At 47.8% G+C, this 25,857-nt stretch overlaps 1 protein-coding gene across 2 annotated transcripts in view; it reads left to right on the top strand.

The window, feature by feature from the left end:
* The window catches only part of ST3GAL3 (ST3 beta-galactoside alpha-2,3-sialyltransferase 3), a 202,244-nt gene that overhangs the window by 152,079 nt on the left and 24,308 nt on the right, over window positions 1-25,857 (top strand). For both annotated transcript variants that reach the window (XM_047872067.1, XM_047872068.1), the window contains exons 6-7: window positions 22,444-22,538; window positions 25,684-25,747. In XM_047872067.1, the coding sequence (XP_047728023.1) occupies window positions 22,444-22,538; window positions 25,684-25,747 (159 nt within the window). The remainder of the gene's footprint in view (window positions 1-22,443; window positions 22,539-25,683; window positions 25,748-25,857) is intronic.

Below are 25,857 nucleotides of genomic sequence, written 5' to 3'. Positions count from 1 at the left end.
ATTGCAGAGTCCTAGGAGGCACGCTGACTTTGAAATCAGAAATCCCAGGTTTCAGACCTGCCTTAGCACCTTTTCACCTTGGACAACTCACTTAAACTCTTTGAACCTCAGTCTCTTCATCTGTAAATGAGGGGAAAAGTGCAGCCTCACTTCACATGGCTTTTGTGAGGATAAAAGAATTCTAATATAATGCAAAACAGTAGGTGAGAGTGTAAGCACCATGCATGATGCAAATAGGAACCACACAGACCCTGCTGAATTTCAATCCAGCAGGAGGTTCAGATATGCCACCAGGCCCTAGCACTCACAGGCCAGGCCAAGAACAAGGGAGCCAGAAGATGGGATCAGGCGAAGTCAGCGCTCAGGGACCAGAGACAGGGTAGAGGAAGGGCTTCCTAGGAAGGTCTGAGATCAGGCTGAGAACAGTCAGCCTTTGCTTAGTCTGGTCCAGTGTCAGAACACGTGTTTTGAGAATAAGAGGCATGAAACCTGTCAGAGGCAAGGCAGGAATGGGGCCTCAGAGGTTGGAACTAGAGACAGAGAAGTCCTGGGTGAGACCTATGCCTCTGGGGTAGGGGACCTGGAGGAGGCCACACTTCGGGCTGAATTGTGAAGCAGGACCTGTGGTCGGTGTGTGTGGACTCTTTGGGGAGTGAGGGAGGGAAGAGGGTATGGCCATGAGAGTGAAGAGGGTGTCGGAGAGTCCTGTTCACAGAGAGGAGAGGTGGGAACACAGGAGAGAATGACTGGGTGGGTGGCACCACAAGGTCCCTGAGGACAGGGAGGGGAGGGACTGGCCTTTGATCTCAAGAGGAGAGAGTGGTAGAAACATAGATGGGCTTGTCTGCAGTGCAAGAGTGAAGGGATTCCCTGCTGGTGGCTTTAATTTTCCCTAGAAAGCAGGAGATGGGTTCACGTGCTGCACATGAGGGCGGGGTGCTAGGATGGAGGTTTGGGAAGAGTGGAAGACGCTTATGAGGCCACTGTGGAGAATGGGCAGCCCAAAGACCGCCAAGCAGCAGAGCAGGCCACGTGGGAGACCAGGGATCTGTAGTGGCACCAGTTGTGCTTGTGAGGGTTTTCTCCAGCTGGCTTAGTCATCCAAGTATAGGGGCAGGGATGCTAAAAGAGGTAACCCCAGGCCTGCCTCAGTTCCTAAAGTGAAGAGAAGGGTGCCCAGAGTCAGGGCAGGGACAGGACTCAGGCCATTCCAGAAGGGAGCGGCCATAGCCAGAACGGATTGTGCCTGGCCGGCAGCTGGCCAAGGATGTTAGTTCCCGGGACCCTCCTGTGTGTGGGGACAGCAGTAGTCTCTGGGGCACATAGCACACCGGGCTTCCTGAAATGAAGTAGGCAAAGTCCTGGGCAGGTTGTACATTGTAACGTGGAGGGGCCCAGAAGCACTGTGGTAGAGAATTCTGGAGGACGGCTGGGGAGACAGTGAGGTAGTGTCACTGCACAAACCTTCGAGACTAAGACGTTCGCCCAGGGGTGAGGCACATCAGAGCAGTGTTGCTGGGGTGTGCGCGAGAGGCTGGGGTACTGGGCACCACAGTCCCTGGGCCTTCGATACAAAGATCTGGTCGCAGATGGGGTTTCTGAAAGCCTCACTTAGTCATTCTGGAGCCTCCAGCTTCCTGAGTTAAAGCGAGGTGGCTCACACCTCACCAGAGAAATCAGTGTCTGGGAGCAGGGCTGCACCTCGGGACCGAGGGAATCCCGGGAGGGCTTTCGGTGGTTGCTGGTAAGGCAGCTACTGCCATCACCCCTGCCTCTGACCCGGCACTCCCCGAGGGAGAGGGAGGGCATGGCTGATACCAAAACTGGGAGGGGAGGGAGGGAGGTGAAGGAAGCTGACAGTTATTGAGCAACATGGTGTGCCAGGAACTTTGCATGCTTTATCTCATTTCGTCTCCACGGTAATCCGTGAGGTGGGGATGTTAGCCCCATTTTACATTCATTCATTCAACAAATATTTATGGAGTGCCTGCTAGGCATCAGGTGCTGCTCCAGGTGCTGGAGATACAGCAGTGAGCAAAATAAATACACAAACGTCCCTGCCTTCGTGGAGCTCATATTCTAGTGGAAGCAGGCAAAAAAAATCAAGACATGTACGTAAAATGATAGTGGGGAGTGCCAGAGAAAACTAAAGCAGGAGTGGGGACTAGAAAGTTAGGGAACGGTTGCCACATTATTTTTGTTAAGTTTTTTTTTAATGTTTATTTTTTATTAAACAAATTTTTTTATGTTTACTTTTGAAAGTGAGGGAGACAGAGCACCAGCAGGGGAGGGGCAAAGAGGGCGGGAGACAGGATCCGAAGCAGGCTCCAGCCTCTGAGCACAAAGCCCGACGCGGAGCTCCAGCCCATAGACCGTGAGATCATGACCTGAGCTGAAGTCAGACGCTTAACTGACTGAACCACCCAGGCACCCCTTTTAATGTTTATTTTTGAGGGGGAGAGAGAGAGAGAGAGAAAGAAAGAGCAAATGCTCAGAGGAGAGGCAGTGGGGGGAGACAGAGGATCCGAAGTGGGCTCTATGCTGTCAGCACGGAGCCCGATGTAGGGCTCGAACTCAGGAACCATGAGATCATGACCTGAGCCTGAAGTTAGACGCTTAACCCAGGCGCCCCACGGGTTGCCACTTTAGATAGGGTGCCTGGGGAAGCCCTCCCTGGGAAGATGACACTTACGTAAGACTCTGAAGGAAGTTAGGGAGGGGGGTGTGTGCTGACATCTGAGGGAAGAGCCCTTTGGGGACAGGGAACAGCCAGTGCAAAAGCTCTGAGGTGGGATCCCAGAACAGGAAGGAGGCCTGTGTTGCTGGAGTGGAGAATAATAAGAGATGAAGTCTGAAAGTTAAGAGAAGTCCAAAGCCTGGGGATATTGTAGGATAAGGATGGAGGAATAGGCAGAGGAGTATCATGGGTTTTACAGGATCATTCTGGCTGCCTTGATGAGAGTCGACTGTTGCCAGGAAGGTCGGGAGTCCAATGAGGAGACCGTTATAATAATCTACCAGAGAGAAGATGGTGACTCGGACCGCGGTGGAAGCAGCGGAGGCGGTAAGAAGAGATATCCTGAAGGTAAAGATGACAGGTTTGCCAGCGGCTCAGATGTGGGTGTGAGAGAAAGAAAAGAATCTAGGCTGACTTCCAGTGTTTAGCCTGAGCAACTAGAAGCATAAAGAAGGTGCCTTTTACCAAGATGGAGAGATGATTGCAAGAAAAGCAGGTTTTCGGGGGAGTATCGGGAACTCAAGTTTAAACATGTAAAATTTGAGAGGCCTCATAGACATCAAAGTGGAGGTATCGAGAAGGCAGGAGAATGTACAAGTCTGGCATTCGGGGGAGAGGTCCAGGCTGTGAAAATGGAAGAGACTGCCAAATAAGTGAATGCAGATGCGGAAGAAAAGCAAGGACTGAGGCGTAGGGCAAACTGACATTTAGTGCTGTGGAAGATGCAGAAGAATCTGCAAAGGAGAAAGAAGAATGCCCAGTGTCATAGGAGGAAAACCGGAGAAGTGTGGCGTTCTGGAAACCAAACTATGAAAGTCTTTTAAGAGGAACGATGAACTGTATCATATGTTGCTCGTAGGTAGGGTGCGCCTATAAATTGTTCAAACCAGGACACTTTTAGTAATTACTCCAGGATGAGACACGGAATCCAAGATCGTCCCAGGAAGATCAGAATGTTGTGTGGTCACTCTACTAATAGGTCAATAAGAATTGACCATTGGATGTAGCAACATGAAAGTTGGTGACCTTGATGGGGCACCTGGGTGGCTCAGTTGGTTAACCGTCTGACTTCAGCTCAGGTCATGACCTCACGGTTCGTGGGTTTGAGCCCCGCGTCGGGCTCTGTGCCGACAGCTACGAGCCTTGGAGCCTGTTTCAGATTCTGTGTCTCCCTCGCTCTCTGCCCCTCCCCCACTTGCACTCTATCTCCCTCTGTCTCAAAAATGAATAAACATTAACAAAATTTTTTTTTCAAAAGAAAGTTGGTGACCTTGAATGATGAGTTGAGAGGGAGTCATTAGAATGGATTCAGGACACATGGGAGGAGAGAGCTTAGAGATGGCAGGTGTAGGCAACCCTTTCAAGGTGTGTTTCTGTAAAGAGAAAGAAGCAAATGCATGAATCTAGGTGGTAGATATATAGGTGATCCTTGTATTATTCTTTCAACTTTTCTGTATGTTTGATTTTTTTGTAATAGAGAGTTGGGAAAGTGAAAATGTTAAAGCTTTAAAAGAGAGAGGGGGCAGGGGCAAGTTCATTATGGGGGGAAAATAACATCTCTAGGCTAACGGGAATAAACGAGAAATGAGATGATGCAGGAGTGAAGACTTCCCGGAGCAGTGTCTGTAGAAAATGGGAAGGGATCAGGTCTAGGGAACAAAAACTGGCCCGGGGGTGAGTATGGAGACTTCAAATAGGAAAGAAAGTAGAGACTGGGGGCACAGATGCAGGCAAGTGGTGATAGGGAGCTTATGGAAACTCTGTTCTGTTTCTGCTCTTTTGGTGCCGTGGTAAGTGACACCATCTGTGGACAGCAAGAATGAGGGAGGAGGTGTTGGGGACATGACAAGAGGAGAAGGTGTGAATAGTTATCTAGAACCAGAGAATGAGCTAGTAACATATAGTATGGTTACCAGGCAGCACAGGGGCCTCACTCATTCGCAGTTAAGGTGAGACAAGGGGTGTCTGGGTGGTTCAGTCAGTTAAGCGTCTGACTCTTGATTTCAGCTCAGGTCAGGATCTTATGGTTCATGAGATCGAGCCCCACGTCCAGCTCCATGCTGACAGCGCAGAGCCTGCTTGGGACTCTCTCTCTCCCTCTCTCTCTTCCCTTCCCCTGTTCATGCTCACTCTCTTGCTCTCTCTCTCTGTCTCAAAATAAATAAACATTTTTTAAAAATCTTAAAAAAAAAAAAAAAAAAAAAGATGAACCAGTGTGCATCTTTCTCCAGCCAGCTTCCTTCACCTGTGCAGGCACATGCCCGGAGTAGGTAGGGAGCAGAATTTAGCCACGGTTGTGTTTTAGCTGACTGAGAGAGGAGCGAAGAAGCTGAGGGTGAATTAAGGAAGTGATTATTATGATTGATGTGTAATTCAAGATGGGTAAGAATTACAGTACGAACAGAAGGAGCTGAAGGACATTGAAAAGATGGCAGAACCTATGGCTTGAAGATCTAGTGGGTTGCAGGATGGGAATTTAGCTACAAGAGTAGGTGAGCTGTGCTTACAAGAGGTGGAAGTGGCCAGAGAGACAGTTTGAGATTGGGATTAGAGAGGCCTTTGGTTATCAGTAATGACCCGGTCTAGGGTATAATTTAGGAGTAAATAAGTGAGGTGGGGTAGAGAATAAGATCACCAGGAGAGGGGAGGTCAAGGCAGGTCCCCCCCTTGGAGTTTACCAGTTTCTAGTTTAGATGGAAGCTCATCTTTCCTGTTCCTGGCTTTGTGAGGAAGGAATGTGCTACAAGTATTGAGACTGACAATAACTGCTTTAGGGTTTCTCTTCTGCACTTTATTTTACACTGAGACTGGAGTTGAGGGCACAGGAGCCTGCTAAGGAAGGTGGTGCTAGACTTCACCAAATCTGGGAACCAGTCTATGGCCACAGTCAAGGCTGGCAGAGATCAAAAAGTCAGCAAAGGTCATAAGGGGAAGAGAGCCTGTCAAGCATCAGAAGTGAGGGTCTCGGCTGTCAAGTATAAGAGATTGAGTCACAGAGGCTGTTATAAGGTATCAGTAGGTAAGATTAGGGATTTGAACCTAGGTCAATGATATCAATGATATGAAACTTCTGTAGCATAATCACTTGTTCCCTAAATAGGGTCTTGTATGAATGGCCACACGAGGGCTTTACTGTCTCTTACTTCCAATCCGTGAAATTGACCTTCCCGTGAAGAGACGGGAATATAATAAGAAGACGAGAAGACCCTATGGAGCTTTGATTAACTGGCTCAAAGAGACCTTATCAATCAACCAACAGGGGCAACAGACCTCACCATGAGTCAACAATTTAGGTTGGGGTGACCTCGGAGAATAAAACAACCTCCGAGTGATTTTGATCTAGACTAACCAGTCAAAAGCATCGCATTACTTATTGATCCAAAAATTTGATCAACGGAACAAGTTACTCTAGGGATAACAGCGCAATCTGAAGATCTTCCAAGGAAGGACAGGATGGGCTGGGGCCTGCTTGTCTGCAGGACCCTTTATTCTACCAGGCATTAGCAATGTGTGTCTTGGGAAAGTACATGGAATGACTCTAGCAAGTCTCTGGTCCTCCTTCCGGGTGGTTGGCTAGATGGCCATGCAGAGCTAAGTAGCGGAGCACAGGATGGATGGATGTGAAAGAGGAAATTGAATGCTGGTTCAATTTGGTTTACGGCTCTGACAGATCCCTGCCTCATGTGCAGGGCCCACATGTTGTGGCTGGCCATTCATTTGTTCGTTGATTAACTACAATATGCTAGGTGCTCTCCTGAGTATTAAGGATATGGCGGTAAGTGTAAGACATGGTGATAAGAGAGTCTGTCTCTCGGGACACCTCTCAGCTTATTGTGCAGATGTAGGGCCTCTTGGGTTTGCAGGGGCCAGGCCATCTGTGTGGAGGCAAAAGGTGGCGGAAATAGTGCAAGTAGCCGCGTCTGTGTTTCACGTGGGCTGGAATTCTTATTGTGAGACTGTTCTCTCTGTGGATCTGAACAGTAACACTGTGACTGGTGGGATTCCCGTCTGTCACTAGCTTGACCCATTCCATTTGGCAATTGGTGTAGCGTTAGGAGAGAGAACATCCCGCCCGTGCAGCCTCACCCAAAGTCTCCAAAGTCCAGAGCAAAGCTGGGGCCCTTGGACGAAAGAAGACGGCTAGAGTACTTCCCTGTAGGAACAGCATGCCCAGCTAGGGCCCAGGGCGGCCTGCAGAGGAAATTCCAAGAGCACTCTGCATTGATGCCTTGTCCACCCTCGGCCAGTGAAGAGGTGTGTGACATAATCCAGCACGTTGGGTCAGAGGCTCAGGCTTCTGTGGCCAGCACAGATGGCACAGCCTTCAGCTTCCCTGCCGATAGAAGCAGCGAGGCCACCCTGAGACCCCAGAAGCAGCGAGCAGCCAGGTAGGTTGCCCCTTAGTCTGTGACTTGGGTGCTCTTCACTGAACAAAAGAGAAGAGGCATAGGTTTAGGGGAAGATCATGGATTCCTTTTTAAAAATATGTTGAACTCAGGTGCCAGTGAGATATCTTGGCCAAGACACTCCAGATGCATCTGGATAATAAGTCTTGAGCACAGGATATAGGTCTGGATTTGAGACGGAAATTTGGCAACCACCAGTTGGGCATAAGCATCTGGGTATTTAAGACAGTCATGTTTTCTAGTCTTTTTTTTCCAGTCCTTCCTGGGCCCGTAAGCTGTGGGGGGTTGCAGAGTAGATGGTGGTCAGCAACAACTGCCCTGTGCCCCTCCCCTGGACTGCCTGCCCCAGCCCTCTCCTCTGAGGGCAAGAGGTCTCATACGACAAGACAGCTTCTGCTCATTCACTATCACTATGTCTAAGCAGAGGGGAATAAATGGCTGAAGGCTTCTTCTAAGAATTTCATTTATCTCTGGGCCTGAGAAAATAGTGTACTCGTGTGAGTTTCCTGTAGCTGCTATAACAAATTATTCTCTCACAGTTCTGGAAGCCAGAAGTCCAAAATAAGCGTCATTGGGCACAAATCAAAGTGTCAGCAGGACCCACACTCCCTTGGGATGCTCTGGGAGATTATCTGTTCCTTGCCTCTTCCAGCTTCTCATAGCTGCTGATGTTCCCTGGCTTGTGGCCACATCACTTCAGTCCCTGCCCCTGTGGTCATATTGCCTTTTCTTCTGCATGTGGGAAAACTTCTCTCCACCTCTCTCTTATAAGGACACTTGTGAATGCATAAGGGCTCACCTGGATAATCTAGGATAATGTCCTCACCTCAAAATCCTACCTTCACGAAGCTTATGTCCTACCAGGGAAGCACAGACACTAAACAATGAATCAGGAAATTATTTAGTAAATCAGAACAAAATAAATACTGTAGAGAAAAAAGAAAGTATGGTAGGCGGGTAGGAGCAGATTGCAGTGTTAAATAGGATGGTCAGAGTTCACCTTGTGGGAGAGGTGACATTTGAATAAAGACTGGAGGGAGAAGAGGGAATAGGCCAAATGGATATCTGGAGGAAGAACGTTCCAGGCAGAGTAAAGGCCCTAAGGCAGCAAGGAGTATGGTCGTAGGCATCAGTGGTACTCTCATCATTTCTCTGAGTTCTGTTATGTTCCGATCCTTCCAACGAACCCGATACAGCAATGCCCATGCTTGTTGTATTCCTCCAACCATGTCTCTGCTTCTGCTTCTGGGCCGCTGAGCTGCTGATGGAGAACACAACGTATGCATGGGCCCCACTGGGGCTCCATGGCCTCAGCCTCTCCTGAGTGTCAGCACTGCTCAGCGCTCCTTGTCCCTGGTAGACTTATCACGGTGACTGTTCCAGTCTTCACCATTCACAGATTACTGCAGTCTACACCTTCATACCCACAATCCCCCAAAGCCCCAGCCCCAGGCATTTCCCAGAGCAAAGAGGCTGTCCGGGAAGCATTCTCTCAGGTTCCCCTGTCTGTAGCCGCACCTATCAGAGTGGCCATCTTCACATCCTGCCCCCCTGTTTCCAGGGAGAAGGTATCCTGCCTTCTGTGTCCCTCCCCTTCTACTCTGGATCCTGTCCCCCACCCTCCTTGGGCCTCGTTCCCTTGTCCCCCTGCCCCGTCTCTTGCACCCCCTCTCTCTTCTGCTCGTCTCCTTCTGGCCGGATACAACCCCGCTCATTGCCTACCCACCCCCCTACTCAGCAGCTATCATCCTATTTCTGTCTTCTCCTTCACTACCAAGTTTCTTTAGAAATGGCCTGAGCTCTCCTGAACACTTACTTCTCTCCCTCCTCAGTCCCCTGCAGTCTGGCTCGGTCCTCTCTCCAGCCCCAATAACGTGCTTCCCAGAGGGGTGGGTGGCTTGAGTGTATTCCCACAGGCAGTGTGATCAGTAAAAATACGGGTGCAAGTAGTGCCACTCCATGAGGGTGTTGTGAGGATGAAAAAAGATAATGCGCGTAGAGCACTTAGAGCGGCGTCCAGAACGTAGTAAGGTCTCGATAACTGTAAACTGCTGTCATTTCTGTTGTGATTATTGTGGCCCTTGTCAGATATTTCACAGCTGTGTCTGTCTGTGCTTGGCTGCTTTACCCATCATCCTCGAAGGCAGGGACTCTGAGCTGTTGTAGCACACGTTGACGAGATGGATGGTGGGCACCAAAGACACATGGCCCCCATGGGCAGTCTGGCCATCACCCACGCTCTCACAGGGAGAGGAGTGCTTGCCTCTCAGCAGCTTCTCAGCTCACAGTTCTCCCCTTTGCCTCCTGTGCTTCCCTCCCCTCGCTAGGAAGTCTCAGCCCCTTCCCCCCCTCCTTCATCCACACTGAGCACAGGCTGTCAACATCGTCAGTGGGAGCTCTGTCAAGCAGGAGCCTGGGCACTGCTCCCTGAAGGGCGCCTGGCTCAGCCTTTCCTCTCCTCCTTCAGCATAGGCCTCCCTGCCTGTCATACATGTCATACATGTGGCTCCAGTCTGTCTGCGGCCACAGTCCTAGAGCAGGCCGAGGGGCAGTAGCTGGCCGTGTTTCAGATTCAGGAGGGGTTTGGTTTGAAACAATAGAAACGTCGCTAGAAGCCTGGCCTTTTGAAGCAGGGAGATCCAAGTTTCCATGAGAAGCCCCAAGAAGGCAGCCCCCAGACCTCAATAGCGGAGCAAAAATTAGGCCTGGAGTGGCCCACCAGGGTCCACACTGTGGAGTCCCCCACCTGAGCTGCTCCCCCTGCTTCTGGCCAGCAGGCGTTTGCAGAACACCTGTGTGTGCTTGGCCGTGTGCCAGGGCTACCACACGGTCTGGTGGGGAAACAGGCAATTGCACTAGTGTGTGGTAAGTGCCATGAGGACAGAGTGCACAAGGAACCACGGAGACCAGACGAAGGCCCCGTCAGCCCTGTGTGACTCAGGGAAGACCTCTTACCTTTATTGTATTTTATTTTATTTTATTTTTTCTATTTTATTTTATTTATTCTATTTTACTTATTCTATTTTATTTTATTTTATTCTATTTTATTATTTTATTTTTTCTATTTTATTTTATCTTATTTATTCTATTTCTATTTTTTATTTTATTTTATTTTATTTTATTTTATTTTATTTTATTTTATTTTTTTTTTAAATATTTTTTTTTCAACGTTTTTATTTATTTTTGGGACAGAGAGAGACAGAGCATGAACGGGGGAGGGGCAGAGAGAGAGGGAGACACAGAATCAGAAACAGGCTCCAGGCTCCGAGCCATCAGCCCAGAGCCTGACGCGGGGCTCGAACTCACGGACCGCGAGATCGTGACCTGGCTGAAGTCGGACGTTTAACCGACTGCGCCACCCAGGTGCCCCAAATTTTAAAGTTTATTTATTTTGAGAGAGGGGCACCTGGGTGGCTCAGTTGGTTAAGTGTCTGACTCTTGGTTTCAGCTCAGGTCATGATCTCGTGACTTTGTGGGTTTGAGCACTGTGTCGGGCTCTGTGCTGGCCGTGCAGAGCCTGCTTGGGATTTTCTCTCTCTCTCTCTCTTTCTCTCTCTCTGCTCCTCCACCACTTGCTCTCTCTCTCTCAAAATAAATAAATAAACTTTAAAAATATTTATTTTGAGAGAGAGAGCACAAGTGGGGAAGAGGCAAAGAGAGAGAGAGAGAATCTTAAGCAGGCTCTGCACTGAAAGCATGGAACCCGACACAGGGCTCGATCTCACAAACCGTAGGATCATGACCTGACCTAAAATCAAGAGTTGGATGCTTAATCGACTGAGCCACCAGGCGCCCCAGGACTCTTACCTTCAGAAGGTAGAGGTGCTGGGGTCCGGTTGAAAATGAGCAGAAATTCAGCCTGTGAATGAAAAGGGGAAGAAAATTCCAGGCGAAGGGAATAGCATGTATGAAAGCATGGAGGCATTAAAGAGTCTGGCAGGTTACAGAAACTCTACATAGTTGGGTATGGGTAGCACTTAGGGAAAGGGAGGAGGGGTTATCTGAGGCAGGAGAGGTAGACAGGAGCCAGATCACAGGGGCTTCATAAACCAGACGAAAGAGCTTAAACTTTTTCCTCTAGGTAGCAGCTGTCGTGGGTAGAAACCTGTATCAAGGGGCTGAACTATCTTCAGGCTTGCCTGAATATGGGACCCAAACAGTGTCTTTCTCCCAGTGTTTTGGCTCTGGGTTCATCTTGGTTTGCCTGTTATGTAGACTGTTTTCTCTATGTAGCCACGAAGATGGCTCCAGCAGCTCTAGGCCCAGGGTCAGCCCATTTTTTCTTAAAGGTCCAGTTAGTAGATATTTTGGCTTTGTGGGCCACAAACGATTGCCACAGCTACTTAACTCTGCTGGTAAAGCGTGACATCAGGCACAGACATTAGGTAAATGGATGAGCACGTCTGTGTTTTAATTTTTTTTTTTTTTAACATTTATTTATTTTTGGGACAGAGAGAGACAGAGCATGAACGGGGGAGGGGCAGAGAGGGAGGGAGACACAGAATCGGAAGCAGGCTCCAGGCTCTGAGCCATCAGCCCAGAGCCCGACGCGGGGCTCGAACTCGCGGACCGTGAGATCGTGACCTGAGCTGAAGTCGGACGCCCAACCGACTGAGCCGCCCAGGCGCCCCGCATGTCTGTGTTTTAATAAAACTTTATTTATAGAAACCGGCATCTGGTCTATGGGCTGCAGTTTGTACAAGCCCTGTTCTTGGCTTAGATGGTCATGACAGCTCACTATCTCAGAGAAAAAGAGACTCCCATATCCCCCAGTGGCCAAATATTAAACCTCAGAGAAGAGTTTGATTTGTCCCACTTGGATCAGGTGCCTGCCCATTTTAAGCCAGTTACTCTGGTTCCGGGTGAACCGTCCTGATTGGCCAGTCTGGGACATGCGCTCCTCCCAGCAGCAGTGAGGGGAGGGGAGGTCAGCTCAGTGGAACCATACGGAATGAAAAGTAGCCTGCGTTTACTCAGGGAGGGGGAAGGAATGCAGATACCCACTGCAAGGTGTCAACAAGAAAGAGCATGAACCGAGTGCCCGAGTTTCCAGTGATGATCTGGCTTGAAATTGGTCCTGACACAGCGTCAGGGCACCAGGCCAACCCCGGCGGCGGGGCTGATGCATGCCCTGCCCTGGCCTTTCCCTCCGTGCAGAGTTTACACCTCAACTGCTTTATTTACACCAGTCGGAATACACTCGCCACCTCCTTCCTTCCTCACGCACTGCTCCACCCCCTGGGTGGGACTAGAGGGCAGATTCATTGGGAGGGGTCACCAGGCTGAGCTACTCTAACCCCTGGTACATGCTGCTTTACTCTGTCTGGCCTCAGCGATACCTTGAGGGGAAGATTCTCTTCTCTCCTGTGCCTTTTCCTACACTACCCTTCTCCTGGAACTCTCCTCCTAACATTCTCCACCAGGCTCATTTACTTGTCCTTCAAGGCCCTGCTCAGTTTTGTTGTCATCTTCTTCACGAAGATTCTCCTGTAGCCCTAAGTCGGTCTAAGACCTTTGTATCCCTGTTACACGATGCACGATGTACAGACGCATTTTATGATTATTTGTTTACCTGTGTCTACTACTAGCTCCTGAAGGGAAGGGCCAGGGCTGGTTTTCCTTTAGGCCCCAGCCAGCACTCAGCACAGGGGCTGGCGCCGAGTAGGCCAGTAGTTGTTGGATAGGGCGGCATTTTCCACTCCATCTAGTCCCACACAGGATAAGGAGGCAGGAACTGCGTGCTGATGTTTGGAACAGGACTTGTTGGTTGTTACCTGTTGTTTGTGTTCTCTACCTCTGTGCTGCTTCTCCCTGGACATATGTCCACCTGCCCTACGGGTTGACCATCCTTTCTCTTCCTGTTCTCCAGGGGACCCATTCAGGTGGTCAGTGAGGGAAATATGCAGGAAGACAGAAGTTTGCGAGGCATTTAGGAAGTGCTCATCTTGCTGGCTTGGATGTATACCAAGGTCTTACTGTGCAGGGCCTTTTGTGGTGGGGCTGCTGCAACAAGATCCCAAACGAGACCAGGTAGATTCTAGAAAGCCCATGTCTCTCTGTGTTGTCCACCTCCCCGCTCCCCAGAACAGGTTCTGGGACAGTGGATCTGTGGGGATTGGCCTTCACCCTGCTGGATGACAATCTCACTTCTGGGGGGCCAAGGTCTATGGCTGAATCTAACAGACAGATTAGTTGTGGCCCCTGGTCCTCAGGACCCACTGCTGGGTTCTGTCTTCCCTTTGTCCCTTGGGCTGCTTAGGCTGTTCACACTTACTGGGATGAGTAGCTAAAGGGCCAGACAGGCACAGATGGAGAACAGAAGATGTGTGTTATCCTAATCCAGCAAACCCACATCTCGAGGCTCCCCTTTCAGTTTGGTTGGTGGAAGCTAGGAGGGAGATCCTTCTCTGGGTCTGCTGGTGCCCACGTATAAGTACTCCTCACGCCCTGATAAGACCCAGTCACCTTTCTTGCTGGTCTCTGGATACAGGCTAAAGTGCTGGACCTTCAGAGCGCCTGGGTGGCTCAGTTGGTTAAGCGTCCAACTTCGGCTCAGGTCATGATCTCACAGTTCGTGAGTTCAAGCCCTGTATCGGGCTCTGTGCTAACCAGCTCAGTGCTTCAGATTCTGTGTCTCCCTCTCTCTCTCTCTGCCCTTTCCCCGCTCACACTTTGTGTGTGTGTGTCTCTCTCAAAAATAAATAAACATTAAAAAAATTTTTTTAAGTGCTGGACCTTCAGTAGTGGTTTAGGTTGATGAGTTGGGGGCATTCACCTTCCACACTGCGCCTCAGTCACACCACTGGGCATAAAATGAGCTGAAAGCTATCTTCAGAGGGCCCTGGGTTGCCTTGCTAGCTGGATAGAGTCTGTAGGTCTGTGGACAGGGCAGCCTGTGGTTCCTGCGGTCACAGCCTTGTTATGAGAGGCACAGGGGTCAGACCCACCTCATCATGTGCCCTCCTAGTGCCACAAGTCTCCAAACTACGCTCTAGGATCTAAGGAGAAAAGAGGGACAGGTTCCAGTGCAACTTCCCTCTCCTCCTTCCCCTGTTCCTTCTCACGCACTCACACACCCTACTGAAACCTGATCCTAAGGCTGCCTCGCGTGCTGGAGCCCTGGGCTGGCAGGCTGGGGCCCGTCTGCCTGAGCCTGCCCCACCCTACCCTGCTACCCCCCAGGCCAGGGCAAGCAGGTCAGGCGTCCCACACCCCCGCTAGTCTGACCAGTCCTTCTGCACCTCGGAGGCCACCTCCACCCTGGCCAGGCCCCCACACTGGCACACTAGTCTCGGGACAGAAGCCCCTGGTTCTGTCCCAGGTGTAGCATGAGGCTCTGCCCAGGCCACCTGCAGAATTAACACAAACACACATACATGCACCACCTCTACCATCACCCCACCCCATTTCCTGTTGTTTATGGCCCCTAGCTCAGCTTCCAAGGCCTCTGCAGGCACTGAGCCACCTCATGGGGGCTGAGCAAAGTGCAGTGGAAACAGTGTAGGAAGACGACAGGCCTACCTGGGAGCAGCAGGGAAGGTTGTCCAGAGGAAATAGCCTTTAAACTGAAAGAATAACAAAGGATTTTCCAGGCAGATAGAGACGGGAGGGGATTGGGGAATAGAGTGGGGGGGGGGGGGTCACTGCACGTGTAAGCGCGTGAAGACCAGCATGTTCAGGGAGCTACAAATAGTGCACCGTGCTGGAGTGTGATAGTAGTCTCAGAGGAGTAAATCCCAATTACGTTAGATTAAGGAGTGAACAGGAGATGGGGGAGTTGAGACAGAATAGCCATTGCTCTTTCTAGATGTCTCGCCACGAAGGCGTAGAGAGAGCGAGAGATGGATAGCTAAAGGGGTATGTGGTCAGGAAAGTTTGTTGAGTGGGTTTGTGTGTTTGTTTTCACATAACAGAGACCTGAGCTTGATTGTATGCCTCGGGGTGCAGTGCGGGGTGGGGGGGCGACAAACAGGAAAGGGAACCAGAGCATGCTGAAGAGATCAACTTTGGGGGGCGAAAGGGTGAGATAAGGAAGCAGGAAACTGAATGAGTTCCTATCTGAGTGTCCTGGATTGGGCTGTGAAGTGAGAGAAGAAATAATCTGCTAAACAAAGTTGGAAAGGATAGAGCATTTGTGGAGTGTGGAGAAGGTTTGGAATAGCTACTGAGCAAAGTTGAGGGTCCAGCCTAAGGTTCAAGTCTATGACTTTGTATTGGCATCAGTTCACGTCAGTGTGGGGTGTGTGTGTGTGTGTGTGTGTGTGTGTGTGTATGTATGTGTGTTCTAGCAGTACAAAGAATGCAAGAGTGTAGGGTTAGATTAATCTCTGGGTAGATTTTGCCTAATGGATGGGGCAAAAAGACAGTGGAACTGGGGGTCCAGGGTCCTGGCAAGAAAGACAGGAGAAATGGATGGGATTCTAGCCAGGAAAGAGACATAACCTGAGAATGAAGAGAATTTTTCTAACCAAGACTCAGAATCCAGAAACAACAAGGTAAAAGGTTGACAAATTTTACTACATTTTTAAAAAACCTATTGCAAAAAATGAGGGGAAAAAAGAAAGCAAGAAAATGCCATAAGCCAAGTAAATGTTAAATAAACAAACTAGGAGAAATATTTGTAATTGTGTCTCAGTGGGTTTATATATTTAATATACGCAGGGTGTCAAAAAAGGGAAGATTGTTAGCTAGCACTATGTTGGTGATTATAATGTAATATATGAGTATATGAAACCAACACATCATACTCTTACACAGTGACACAACCTAGATGTCAGTTATATCTCAAAAAATCTGGGAGAGGGGCATCTGGGTGGCTCAGTTGGTTAAGCGTCTCTTAGTTTCACCTCAGGTTATGATCTCAAGGTTTGTGAGTCACACATCAGGCGCATGTGCTAATGGCACAGAGCCTGCTTGAGATTCTCTCTCTCTCTCTCTCTCTCTCTCTCTCTCTCTCTCCCCCCCCCCTCCCCCGCTTCAGCCACTCCCCTGCTTGCACGCTCTGTCTCTTTCAAAATAAATAGAATAAACATTAAAATAATTTTTTTAAGCTGGGAGAAAAAAAGGGAAAATCAGTAATCCTATAGAAAAATGGGCAACAGATAGGAACCAAGGTAATAGAAAAGAAGTGCAAATGGCCCTTTTATAGATATAACGATGTGCAATTTCACTTACACTAAAAGAGATACAAATGAAAACAACACAGAGATACTCTTTTCTCTCCTATCAGACTGGCCGAATTGCAGTGTTTGACAGTGTACTTTTACATGGCTGGTGGGGCACAATCCCTGTGGAGCGTAATTTGGCAACATGGAGCAAAATTACTTATGTGCATTTTCCCTTTGACCCAACCAACCCACTCCTCGTGATCTATTCCAAAGATACGTTGGCAAAGAGAAAAGACATATGCATGAAGTTATTCACTGTAACCGCTGTTGGTAGAACCTACTTTACACAAGATTGCAACAACTCAGGGGACTGAATAATATTATCAAGTATATAATTCTACATACTACTATGGAGTGATTACCACAGTATATTGTATAGCAAACAAACAAACCAAAAAAACACCTCAGTAGGCGAAACAGTATATGTTATTTTTATTGAATAAAGAAGGGAATGGTAGTACTCTGCACACACATATATGTACTGTGTATTTGCTCACCTCAAAAAAAAAAAAGGAAGGGTAAAATAAAAATGAATTCATTGTAGGAATAATACTAATGTGAATAAAATACAAATAAAATGAAGTTAATAATAAAAAATAAATACTGTAGGGAAATAGAAGCAACAGAAGTCAGACACAGAAATAAATGTCAGACTCCTCTGAATGTATCTTGTTTTGTGAATTTAGTTTGGCACTAGGTAAAGTGTTATATCGTCATAAAACAAAATTAAATTAAAATGGGGTATAAGTTGGGGCGCCTGGGTGGCTCAGTCGGTTACGCGGCCGACTTCGGCTCAGGTCACGATCTCGCGGTGCGTGAGTTCGAGCCCCGCGTCGGGCTCTGGGCTGATGGCTCAGAGCCTGGAGCCTGCTTCCGATTCTGTGTCTCCCTCTCTCTCTGCCCCTCCCCCGTTCATGCTCTGTCTCTCTCTGTCTCAAAAATAAATAAAACGTTAAAAAAAATGGGGTATAAGCAACCCCTGAAAAGCAAAAGCAAAATGAAACAAATGGACTTAACTGCGTATCATTAACGAATTAAAACTCAGCAGAATTATTTCAAGTGGCAAAAGCACCGTCACTTGTCTGTACTTCTCTAATAGGGTATACCCAGAGACAAAAAGAACTGTAAAGAAACTGTATTTAAATTGTTTTCAGTAATGAGAGTGTTAGTAATGTTATGCTAAAAATATTATATATTTTTCTACATGTATCTATCTGTAAATATGTATTAAGATAAAGCAGATAAGTAATTGTGTTGCTATCACTATAGGCAAGAATGTCTACTTAATTGAAAAGAGATACAAATATAAAGGAAGCTTACATAGATGACTTTTATGACATGTGAATTATATCTCAATAAGGCTATTAAATAAGAAAAAGTAAGTACGAATCTTGTAATCCTGAATTTGGGTTGGGAATACTAGTATAAATGCATGATGTATTTTCTGTTTATGGGGTGCCTGAGTGGCTCAGTTGGTTGAGTGTCCAACTCTTGATTTTGGCTCAGGTCATGATCCCAGGGTCATGGGATTGAGCCCCATGTTGGTCTCCATGCTGAGTATGGAGCCTGCTTAGGATTCTGTCTCTCTCTCTGCCCCTCTCCCACACCTGCATATTCTCTAAAAATAATAATAAATAATTAATTAATGTTAAAAAAAATTATTTCCTGGCTTTTTCCCCCTGAAAACACCTGGGAAAAATGACTAACCATAGTGACATGAGCGACCCAGCCACCCAGATGGTGGTCTCTAAATACCATTTCCAATAACCAGGACTCCTTGGAAAATGACTGACTTCAGATGGAGGCAAGAAATATATAGGACAAACCTGGGAACATCTTCACATACTAGAAAGCAAGGACATTTTCTTTCCTTGATTACTGGAGTGTGTTAGAAGGATTCAGGAGCCAAGATGAAAAGGCCAAAGAGAGAAAAAGAGAGGAGGAAACCTATGGATTAGAAAGAGACTAGAGATTAACCCAATTCAGTGTGTGGACCATGCTTTCATTCTGATCTAAATAAACAACTATTAAAATAACAACAAACATTAATTAAGGAGAAATCTGAAACTGATGATTTGTTGCTATTAAGAAATTGTAGTGTTTTAGGTGTGATAATGGCTTTAAGAAGAGTTGTTTAGGTGTGGTTATGTTTGGGTTATTTTAATGTCTATTTTTGAGAGAGAGAGAGAGAGAGAGAGAGAGAGAGAGAGAGAGCACGCGCGCGTGAGCAGGGAAGGGGCAAAGAGAGAGGGAGACACAGAATCCGAAGCAAGCTCCAGGCTCTGAGCTGTCAGCACAGAGCCCAACACAGGGCTTGAACCCATGAACCATGAAATCATGACCTGAGCTGAAGTCGGACACTTAACTGACTGAGCCACCCACAGGGTGCCCCTGTGGTTAGGTTTTTAAAGATGTCTTTATCTTCTAGAAATTAATGCTAAGGTATTTTATGGATTAAATGGTACAATTTCTGGGAGTTTCCAAAATAATACACAGAGAGAGTAGATGGGGTAGAAGAGAAACAAAATTGATAATGACTGATAATTGCTGCATCTGAGTAATAGGTCCATGGGGGTTCACTGTTTTGTTTCTCAACTTGTGTGCATGTTTGAAATTTCCCATAATAAAAAGTTTTTTAAATATATCCAGAGCAGAAAAAAAGAGTACCCTTTGCACAAAGGTGCACCCAAGTAGCAGAAGGAAATGTTAGAGGAGTCTGGCTTGATCCGTCAAGGAATAAAGAGGGTCTACAAAATAAGCACCTAAAACAGAAAGACCCAATAAAAGAACAAGGTGAGATGGACAGTGTTTAAAAACCAGAAAGAAATAAATAGGTTATTTGGTTATTTATTTTTGAGAAAGAGAATGCAAGCGAGTGCACAAGCAGGGGAGGGGCAGAGAGAGAAGGAGAGAGAATCCCAAGCAGGTTCTGCATTGTCAGCACAGAGCCCGATGCAAGGGCTTGAACCCATGAACTGTGAGATCGTGACCTGAGCCGAAATCAAGAGTCAGCCGCTTAACCAGCTGAGCTATGCAAGTACCCCTAGAGGCAAAGATTTTTAAAAAAACACTTACCAGACCCATTTAATGCTTTTTGCCAGGATCTCTCCCGTGATTTTTGTTCATTACTTACTTAGCTCTAGTTGCTGTAACAAACTACTGTAAATTGGGTGGCTTCTCAACAGCAGAAATGTATTTCTCACAGTTCTGGAGGCTGGAAGTCAGAGAGCATGGTGCCAGCAAGGTCGAGTTCTGGTGAGAGGCATCTTAGGGTTCATATGGCTGACTTCTCCTTGTACCCTCCTATGGGGGAAAGAGAGCTAGTTAACTCTCTGGCCTCTTCTTATAAAGGCACTAATCCCACTCATAAAGCCTCCATTCTCATGCCCTAATTACCTCCCAAAGGCCCCCACGTCCAAGTACCATCACACTGGAAATGAAATTTCAGCATACAAACTTGAGGGAACACAGACATTCAGGCTAGAACACTAATGTTGCAACTTCTGCTTTTTTGGTCATATTTTCATTTGTGTATCCTGTACATTCAATTGTTGGGGGCCAACTTGTGTCAGGTGACCAGCAGCTTATTGTTTTTGTTGTTTGATCTAGCCTTTGTGTATTATGAGAAAGTTGTGTCCATTTCCACAGCAATGTTTTCATTATTAGTGAAAAAGAGGCGCCTGTGTGACTCAGTCGGTTAAGCATCCGACTTCAGCTCAAGTCATGATCTCACAGTTCTTGCATTCAAGCCCCACATCAGGCTCTGTGCTGACGGCTCAGAGCCTGGAGCCTGTTTCAGATTTGGTGTCTCCCTCTGTCTCTGCCCCTCCCCCTGCTTGCACTCTGTGTGTGTGTCTCTCTCTCAAAAATAAACAAACATTAAAAAAAATTTTTTTAATTGAAAAAAAGAAAGTGAAAAAAGTAGTCTACAGAATAGTTTAAGAAATAATATGGGAAAAGGAAAATCAGTACAGATATATACCATAAGGTTAGTTGCCTTTGTGTTTTAGGATTATGGGTTTTATTTATTTATTTGTTTGTTTGTTTGTTTATGTGTGTGCACCTGTCAGTATTTTCCCCATAATTAGCATATATTACAAGCTACAATGAAAATAAGTTTTTTTAAAGTAAAAATTAACAAAATGCGCTTTCTCAGGAAGAAAAGAGAGCAAAGGAAAAAATATGTTGAGAACATTGGTAAGACCTTAGAAGATTTTATTAGCATATGATGTCCAGTACATATTGGGAAGCAGATAAAGCCTGTCCAAGCCTGACTGAGAAACTTTGCAAAGACTTTGTTCCAGCTTTTTTAAAAAGTTTATTTATTTTGAGAGAGAGAGAGAGAACAAGCAGGGAAGGGGCAGAGAGAGAGAGAGAGAGAGAGAGAGAGAGAGAGAATCCCAAGCAGTGAGGAGGCCGACGCAGGGCTCAAACTCCCAAACCTGTGAGATCATGACCTGAGCTGAAACCAAGAGCCAGCCGCTTAACCAACTGAGTCACCCAGGCGCCCCTGCAAACATTTTATAAGCTCCTGACACAGGAGGAGAGGTTCTCGCTCCAGGCTTATCCAGGGACCTTGTTTCCTTCGCTGTTTCATATAGGCTGTGGCCAGGATCCTCGGTGCCTCTGGTGAAACATCAAATATGTTAATGTACTTGGATTTGCTATACTGGGTATGAGAGACATACATGATCCTTGTACACAGAAGGGAAGTGTGCTGACTCAGAAGTCCAGAGGCAGGCTGTTCGGCAGGAATGGCCTGTCCGTGCTGTCGAGTGTTGACAACGTCTTTCCAGCCATGAGTAATGGGACAGGGAGCAGGATTGAAAGTTTTCTGCCTCTTTCAAGTTCACTTCAAAATCTGTAATAATATTAGATGTCCAAGTGATTACTGGTATTATTCCTCCTGGGTAGGCTGATTATAGTGGTCAGTGATGATGGAAGTGAGAAAGGTTTGCTTGAGTTGGAGTACGTTCAGAAGGCTACCTCCCAGGCTAAGAGGGCCTCTCCTCTAGTCTTCAGGTTTTCAGTGGCTGATTCAGACTGAGTTAGAAATACAGAGACGGAGCCCAGGCCTAGGCCTCCACACATTCATTCTTGGCCAGCAAGGCCCCAAGCAGGCCCCACAGCGAGAATCAACACACAGTAGATGACCAGGTACTGGCCGTCTTCCAGGCTGCCAGGTGCCCTGAGAAAGGTCTTAGAGCCAGGGTGCTTGGTTCCACGTGAGGTTGTGTTGTCCAAGCATCCCCAAAGAGCTCGGTTTCTCCTGTAGCTTTTCCCTCTGTCCTCACTGCCTTCTGCATCCCTTCTGACTTTGCCCACCACCCCCACCCCCGAAAGCCTGCACCACGGCCTGCCCACTCCTTGGGCTTTCCCAAGAGAAGTGAAATGTTCTTTTCCCTTCGCAACTCAGCATCACCTCATCCTTCCTTCTCCCCCTGTTTCCCCCCCATCTTTCCTCCAGGCCCACATTACCACCCCCCTTGTGTTTAGTGTCCCTCCCTCACCTCCTAAGGAGCTTAGCCTTCCCTCCTGGTCTCTGCCAGCAGAGGTGCTCAGGCTCCTACCTGTCTGAGGCCTCCGCTCAGCCCTGCCTCTCAGCCATGGGACGCTCCCATTTTTCTCTTCTCGACCAAACGTCTGTCTCCTGCGGCTCTTCTACGCCTTCACTGTGAATTCTCCCTCCTCACCCTGGGTAGTCCGCCTCCCAGAATTCTCTCCAGAACTCTTGTCTCCATGCCCTGGCTGTCTTCGGGTATCTTTCTGCTCACGTGGCCAGTGTGTCATCTCCGTGTTCCCAGACCGCAGGAACAGCGTGGGCTGCAGCGACTGGTGGGGTGCATGCCTGGGTCGCCTGCCAGAGAGCTTCTGGCGTGCTACAGTTCCATCCAGGGCAAGTGGATCTTGCCTCTCTACCCCTATGGCCGGCCACATAGAGACTGCCCCTTTGAACTCAGGTTCCACTGGACAAGCTATGTCAGCAGCTACCCACTGACCGGGGGCAGGGAGGGTGTGCTGGAGTGTCAAGGTCCTCCCGGCAGATCTGTTGCCAAGACAGATGTACTGAAGAGCCAGCCCATACCCCAGCTTATTGCATTTGGGGATCCTCAACAGCCCTGTTGTATTCCAGGTTCTCCAAGCCAGCACCCATGTTCCTGGATGACTCTTTCCGCAAGTGGGCTAGGATTCGGGAATTTGTGCCGCCTTTTGGGATCAAAGGTCAAGGTACGTTGGGAACCCTGGCCCACTCTACATTAACATCTCATCCCTCAGCCTGTCTCCCTGCACTCAGGATAGGGCTGTACCCTCAGAAGTCCCCATGCTGGGGATCCACCCCTCTCCTTCCATTTTTCCCTTCCTTTCTTTTTCTTGCTTCACTCTTCGTTTACTCAGAGCCCACCACTTGCCCAGGGCCAGGTATACAACAGTGGAATGGACAGTACCATCCTTCTCCATAAAAAAGCTCCAGTCTGGTAGAGACACAGATACTTAGAGCGCAGGACAGTAATGGCTCTGAAGGGGGAAGAGATCACAGGAAAGGACGTCAGGGAGATCCATCCCGGAGGATCAGGTATGAGGGGGAAATCCCTGAGAAGACAGAGGCCATCCCCCAGGAAGTCGCCCAGGCTCCTCCATCATCCCCTCTTTACCCCGGTCTCCCTTTCAGTTCTTTCTTACCCTGTCCAAGGCTGATGTCCCCCCAGTGCCCTCAGAACTGTCCCCTTCCATTGCCTTAGGGACTTCGCTCATGCAATTCCCTCCTGACTTTCCCACCTCTGACCGTTTAGTGGTTCTGATGCCTTGTCAAGTTCCTGTACTATTTCATGGCATGGTTGAGTTTGGGCTTTAGGATCAGACATTCAAGGATCAGATCTCAGTACTACTTCTTTATCAGCTGTGACTTTGGACAGGTTACTTAACCTGTGCTTTAATTTCTTCCTCAGTTAAATGGAGAAAATAATACTATTGTATTAGGTTGTGGTCAGAATTAAATAAGATAACTGTTGAAGGGACGATATCATTTGGCCAGGGGACTTAAAAATACCTGAGTCCTCTACTCAGCCAGTCCACACCTTCCTGAAAAGAAGACAGTGACCAGCAGGAGGACACTCTAGAATGGGAGTTTTGACCTCAGATCCCCAAGGGCAAATCTAATGGGTAGGGCTGAACCATGTGAAGAACTCCTTTTTGCTGGGTACAGGTAGCTAAGCAGCCTACTTTTCTCCCAAATCCTCACTCAAGACTCCAATCCTACAAAGCTATGAAGGCCTGGAAAGGCTGGTCCATAGCCCATCGGCCAGCAACAAGAGAGCACCTGCTAATTTATACCCTTTCTGCTAAGGTCCCCTCCTAGAAAACAAAAACCCAAGCCATACCTTGACCTTGGGCAATTAGTAGCAATATGCTTTTCCTTAGAGGTCAAATGGGAAGTGGGAAAAGGAGGGTGTCTGTGGCCTTCCCTGAAGCCCTCCATAAGGTACATCTGAAGGCACTTAGTATAGAACACTCCTTAAAGGTTCATTTCCTTACCCATTCTCCTTCACCTCCTGGGAAGATTAACTGTGCTCACTGCTTCTTTCTCACCCTTTACTCTGGAGCACTCTCTTCTCCTCCATCATTCCAGTGAAACTGCTCAGTGCCCCCGGGAAATCCAAAGGATACTGTTCAGTTCCTAACTTGACCTCTTGGCTGCACCTGACAGTGTTGTCCACCCCATCTTTTAAAAAAAAATTATGGAGTTGTTATCTTTAAGTCGGGAGGCATCCTTTCTTTACATGGAATATTTCAGGCATATAGAAAAGAATAAAGGTGAATACATTGCAATGTGTACCCAGCTTAAGAAATAAAACAGGAGATACAATTAAAGCTCTGTGTATCCCTTCCCATTCCATTCTCCTCCTTCTCCAGGAGACCATTATCCTGGTTTGGGAGTTATCGTTTCAATGCCTCTTTATCTATTTTTGTGACATATTTATATATCCATTGAAAATCTGATATCGTTTTTGCATGTTTTTACACTTTACAAATAATACTCTGGTGTGTGTGTGTGTGTGTGTGTGTGTGTGTGTGTGTGTGTTTTAAATCGATTTTTTTGCTTATGCTTTACAGACATATCTGTATTAGTACCCAAAGCCAAAGGTCACTGGTTTATGTATTTTTTACTGCTGGGTAGTATTCTGTATACCATGTTTAATCTGTTTTCCTTTGTTGGGCTTTTCAGTTGCTTCCCACATTTTGCTATTACAAACAGTTCTGCAGTGAACCTTCTCATACAGGTTTCCTTAAACAAATGAGCGAATGTTCTGATGCTATCTACCTAGGAGGAGAGCTGCAAGATCTTAGTCTGTGCACATCTACATCTTTGCTTAATGTTATTAAGATGGTCTTCACCACGGTCGTACCGATTTACTTACTTTATCTTTAGATCTCTGTGCACATTATCTTTTTATCTTCCTAATGACTCTGCAGAGTAGGAATTACCATCTTCGTTTGAAAGATGGGGAACTAAAGCACACAGAAAGTAAGTGATTTATCTAAGGTCACAGAGCCCTGAAGTAGCACAAGCCAGGATTGGACTCCAAAGCCAGTATCATTATACAGTATATTGTAATGTTCTCATTATGCTAGAGTTTGAAAGGAGAGCAATGACCATGGCCAAAGCCAGTGTGAGGCCAAGAAGAATGAGGTCTGAATAGTGGTCACAGGATCTGAGAACACAGAGGTCCTGGGCCCTTGCTGGGGGCAGCCTGAGTGGAGTGCAGATGGGCAGATGTCAGGCCTCAGAGGTTGAAGAGGGAAGGAAGTAGGAAGAGACAGCCCGCCAAGACCAAGGTTGGAGATGGGCAGTACTGGGGGGAGAAGTGAGGGGAAGACCATATCAGAGGGTGAGGCAAAGGGGTCTGAGTCGGCAGCTGGCTGGGCATACTTGAGCTCTTCAGCGTTGGTGGTCTCCTCATTTGCTCTCTGGTGTCTGCTCAGTCAGGGCACAGAGGTGAGTCCAGCGTGTACTCTGTCTCTGAGCAGGTCCTGGGCCTGGGGATGTCCTGGGACCTGACTGCAGAGCCTTTGAAAGCCAGAGGAGACTTCCCAGGAAGGGCTGGGGAGTCCTGAGGGGAGGAACTGCATGCCAGCGCTGGGGACCGGCTCCAGGCAGAGCTGAGTGTCCCTGCCTGTACCCCTGCTTCCATCTTGTTCATCAGGGAGAAAGCTAGGCCAGTGGCCCAGCCCAACCTTGTGCCCAGAGTCCCCTCTCCCCACCTTCCTATCCACCTCCAACCTACGCAGTAGCATGTGCTTCCAACGTCATTCACAAACACTTCATGGGGACGTCAGTGACCCTCTAACAATAACCTCCCTCCTCTGTCCACAGACAATCTGATCAAAGCCATCCTGTCAGTCACCAAAGAGTACCGCCTGACCCCTGCCTTGGACAGGTGAGCCACTTGCTACCCAGCCTCCTGCCCTCAGTTGCCTGGCATGTGCAGAGGTGTTGAGGTCCAGCCAGACTTCCCTGGGTATCGTGTCCTCACATGCAGGCACAGCA

The sequence above is a fragment of the Prionailurus viverrinus genome, chromosome C1, assembly GCF_022837055.1.
Source record: "Prionailurus viverrinus isolate Anna chromosome C1, UM_Priviv_1.0, whole genome shotgun sequence".
In the NCBI taxonomy this organism is placed as follows: Eukaryota; Metazoa; Chordata; class Mammalia; order Carnivora; family Felidae; genus Prionailurus; species Prionailurus viverrinus.
The sequence above is the reverse complement of the archived record's forward strand: the minus strand, read 5'-3'. Positions and strand labels throughout refer to the sequence as shown.